We start from the raw sequence: 3650 nt of genomic DNA on the forward strand, positions 1-3650 counted from the left end.
TATGGTATGCAATTAAATGTCACCCGATCTAGCTGCTCCTTGCTGGGTATCAGAGTCGCAAATTTTATCAGTGGACACAATTGTTGTCTATATATTTATTAACGCGAGTTTGCAGAGGATATGTATATATTTAGCATCCACTCAATCCATCTGTTTGGCAGGCTCAGAATGGAGGTACATACACAGAGGGGAACTGGCGCCATCCATACATCTTACTTAATGTATTTGAACTGAGATTTTGCTACCCATGTTGATGCTCTGTTGGAAGCCAAACTGATGGACATTCATACCCTGCTGTACACAGGACCTGACCATCGATCCAAACTGATGGGACATCCCTACCTGGCTAACAGATTCATTCCTGGAGCTATCTGTCTGTTACGCTTCGGATTTATTTATGCCAGTGTACTCCCTACAATCATGGAGTAAAAACTATCAATTCATGCAAAGATAAATTCAGAATTTAGAATTTTGATTTACATGTATTTTTATTGGATACCCGAAAGACGTTGTTTTCTTTGAATCTGATAATATACTGTAATGTTTCTTTTCAATGGAGCATGATGTAGTTTTCTCTTTGATGTCGCCGTAGGCAATTTTACAGGACCTCGGTCATTAAGCAGATACTTTTTTGATCCAACTGTAATTTTTGACAGTTTTCAGGATTCTCCACCAAACCAGTTTGATGTCAATCCAGGAAGCATTATAAGAAAATCTTCTATACTTACAAATACACCACCACATCACTTGTAACTCAAGCAAGAGGTGTTTCTTGTTGGCAATCCAAAATCTAGCGCTTGATTCAAACGAATTGTCAATAGAAACACAAAATATCTAGCAATGTCTAACCAAAGCTCATTAGACACAGCCGAAGAAAAGATGCTGGATAGATTCATGATCAGAGCAAAGCAGACAATCTTCAGACCTTGCAAGGTTTCTTTTCTATAACTTGACTTTGGTCATAAGCTGGTTATTATCCAGCGGCCACATGAAGATGTGTATCCTAGGGGGAACACATAATTTGCAGACAGCATGAACATAAACAGTCTGAACTCCTCTAAAATTTGTAAACTGACAATGCTATTTTTAGTCTGGCCAATACATGAGCTTCCACATCTCCAGATCCTTGCCTCTGTCATATTCCCTGATGTACTGAGGAACCATCGCAAGGTCTATCTGCTCCCCCACGAGGCCTGGTTTCAGTGTAGCATTGTCCTGGCCTCCACATCCTGGAGACAATGGGATTGACCGGAGGTTAGTTGAGATAGCCTGATGGAGCAATTATTTTGCCGGCTTGTCAGAGTATCTAGCAAGGATGTTACCATCTAGAACCGTGAAGAAGCTTCGGAAATGCTTGTAACCATTGGCCACGACGCCTAGTTCGTCCAGGCTGAAGTTGTACCTCTTCTCCAGGGTCAAGTACATCACCTAACAGATGCAAAGGAGAATCTGAATCTTTCTCTCAAGCATCTTAGTTAGCTGGATTTCTTTGATCAGATAAATGTTGTCAGTGAATACAATGATACCTTCTTGGCACCAGATGACATAAGCTGCCTCACTGTGTCGAAGAACAAATCAGTGAGATCGTCACTGTAAATAACATCTGCAGCAAATAGCAGTGTGGCTTGCTCAGCCTCCTTGATTTCACTTGCAGACCATAAGTATATCGAACTGCATTGAAGAACATATAGGTTAAGCTCGGTGCCAAAAAAAACTCAGAAGTCCATGGTAAACAATTGAACAATCAGGCTGCAATTGGCGCAGAAAAAAACCTTGGATCAGATGCATCACGTGTACCCACGGGCGGAGGCCACGACAATTTCCAGTCCAGTTCCCGTACAAGGACTTTTGCTTCATCAAACTTTAGCATGCTAGAGTTGAGACGGACATTAGCCAAGCAATTATCGAGGATATCAGTGCCTCTATCTGTTCATTCCCATTGGTGAATAAAATACGTAAGGACTAAACATAGCAACATGGCATAAGAAACTTTGGTTGCTCCATGTATTACTTTCTCAGGGTGCATTTAAGTATCATGTCGAATTGCCAATATCCAACATTCAGACTTTCAGATCCAGCCATACCTGCTGGATTCTACTGCCAAACTGTAAGGAGACCTAATTACCTGTAATGAAAATTCTTCTAGCAACTCGAGCGTGCGCCAACCCTACCAAACCTGGCAAACATTGTGCAATTACATGAATATCGTTGGTGTTCAGGAACAAGCCGTACAGCAACCTTGTACAGAGTGGTAATAAAACTCGAATATAAAGCAAAGGTGGAAGGATTCTGTGTATCAACCAAATTTCAGATCGAGCCATCACCTGTCCCAGCACCGATCTCCATGGCAGTAACACCGTCGAATTCAGACGACGTGAAGCTCTTGTGCAACACAAAGTCGGTTAGCAGCATCGCCGCCTTCCAAACCTGTAAAGCAACAACAGCAGAAACAAACTATGGATCACAGACGAAAGGAAAGACGAGAAGACACTAGGGAATCCGGCACTAAAAACTCTCCAACCTGAAGCCCGACGCTCCGCAGCGACGAGGTGACGCCGTGCTGCACGGTGAGCACGAGATCCTCGCTTCTTCTTCTTCCTGCATGCCAAGGAAGATCAGATTTTGCAACTCACCGACAAGGACAGATGCAGCAACAAGCGCGCCTTACTGTCTCCAATCCTTCTTCTCCGGTCGAGAACGAGATCCCCGTCGTCGTCCACGGCGACAGCGACGGCGTCAGGCGAGCCACCTTCTCGACCAAGCCAAGAAACAAGTCAGCACAGCAAGCAATTCACCATCCACCAGCTACAAGCAATGCAAAACTCACTCGCTCGCTCGCAGGAACTGCTCGTTGATGTGACCAGCTCGCGCCCGCTGCTACGCTCGCCGTCGTCGCCTCCGGGTGGCTCTATAAAACATTGTTGACACGTCAGCGCAAGCCAAACCGACGACCTCGTTTGGATGTGAGCCAAGAAGCGACGCGGTGAAGGTGTATGATGAAATGCGCCTGAGAACAGAGGAGGTGGCGAGCGAGTTCGGGCTGTTCTTTACCTAGCGGACGGGAGGAGAAGGTGAAGCGGGAGAGGTAGAGGCCCGGGAAGCGGGGCGGGCATCCCAGGTGCACCTCGCTCATCACCTGCTCCGCCTCCAAGCCTCCTCCGGCTTCCATGGCCGCAGAGAAGACGCCTCTGGCTTCCTCTGGGCTCTGGAGTCTGGAGTCTGGAGATAGCTTTGTGGTGTCATATTGGGCCGCGCGGTGTATGGGCTGACCTTCCGTCCCGGGCTTCGGCTTGCGCATTGGGCATCTTTTTGCTGCAACCGTGCCCTCCAAGCCCATCCAAGTGGTGCGTGCTGGGCTTACCCCTATAACACCACAAAGATGCCCAATCTTGCCTTTTTTTAACACAGTACAGACACAAGCGCTCATACATACGTGCATACACTCACCCCTATGAACGCACACACGCACATTCTACCCTTATGAGCATCTTCGAGAGACTGAGCCGGCATATCATCTTGAGATTTATACGAAGTCACTGTAGGCACCTCGTCGTCGACGGGAACATCTCCTCCCACTGAAAGCGCATCGCCGGAAATCCTGAAATAAATTCAGAAATAATGCGAGCACCAGGATTTGAACCCTGGTGGGC

General features: G+C 46.5%; 1 protein-coding gene across 1 annotated transcript; it reads right to left on the reverse strand.

The window, feature by feature from the left end:
• Positions 1-833: 833 nt before the first annotated feature.
• Positions 834-3214, reverse strand: LOC123166264 (methyltransferase-like protein 22). Its single transcript, XM_044584040.1, has 10 exons — positions 3052-3214; positions 2828-2908; positions 2669-2749; positions 2522-2598; positions 2325-2427; positions 2126-2176; positions 1773-1926; positions 1527-1671; positions 1323-1428; positions 834-1229 (listed from the first exon to the last, which is right to left on the reverse strand). The coding sequence occupies exons 1-10, from the start codon at positions 3167-3169 to the stop codon at positions 1087-1089; spliced, it is 1059 nt and encodes a 352-aa protein (XP_044439975.1). The 5' UTR covers positions 3170-3214; the 3' UTR covers positions 834-1086.
• Positions 3215-3650: the final 436 nt, after the last annotated feature.

The sequence above is a fragment of the Triticum aestivum genome, chromosome 7D, assembly GCF_018294505.1.
Source record: "Triticum aestivum cultivar Chinese Spring chromosome 7D, IWGSC CS RefSeq v2.1, whole genome shotgun sequence".
In the NCBI taxonomy this organism is placed as follows: Eukaryota; Viridiplantae; Streptophyta; class Magnoliopsida; order Poales; family Poaceae; genus Triticum; species Triticum aestivum.

Coding starts and splice junctions, on each gene's coding strand:
- LOC123166264 (XM_044584040.1), bottom strand. CDS start 3,169: ATGGAAGCCGGAGGAGGCTTGGAGGCGGAGCAGGTGATGAGCGAGGTG. Junction 2,428..2,521: donor TGCGGAGCGTCGGGCTTCAG/GTTGGAGAGTTT, acceptor GTTGCTTTACAG/GTTTGGAAGGCGGCGATGCT. Junction 1,672..1,772: donor CGTGATGCATCTGATCCAAG/GTTTTTTTCTGC, acceptor TCTTCAATGCAG/TTCGATATACTTATGGTCTG.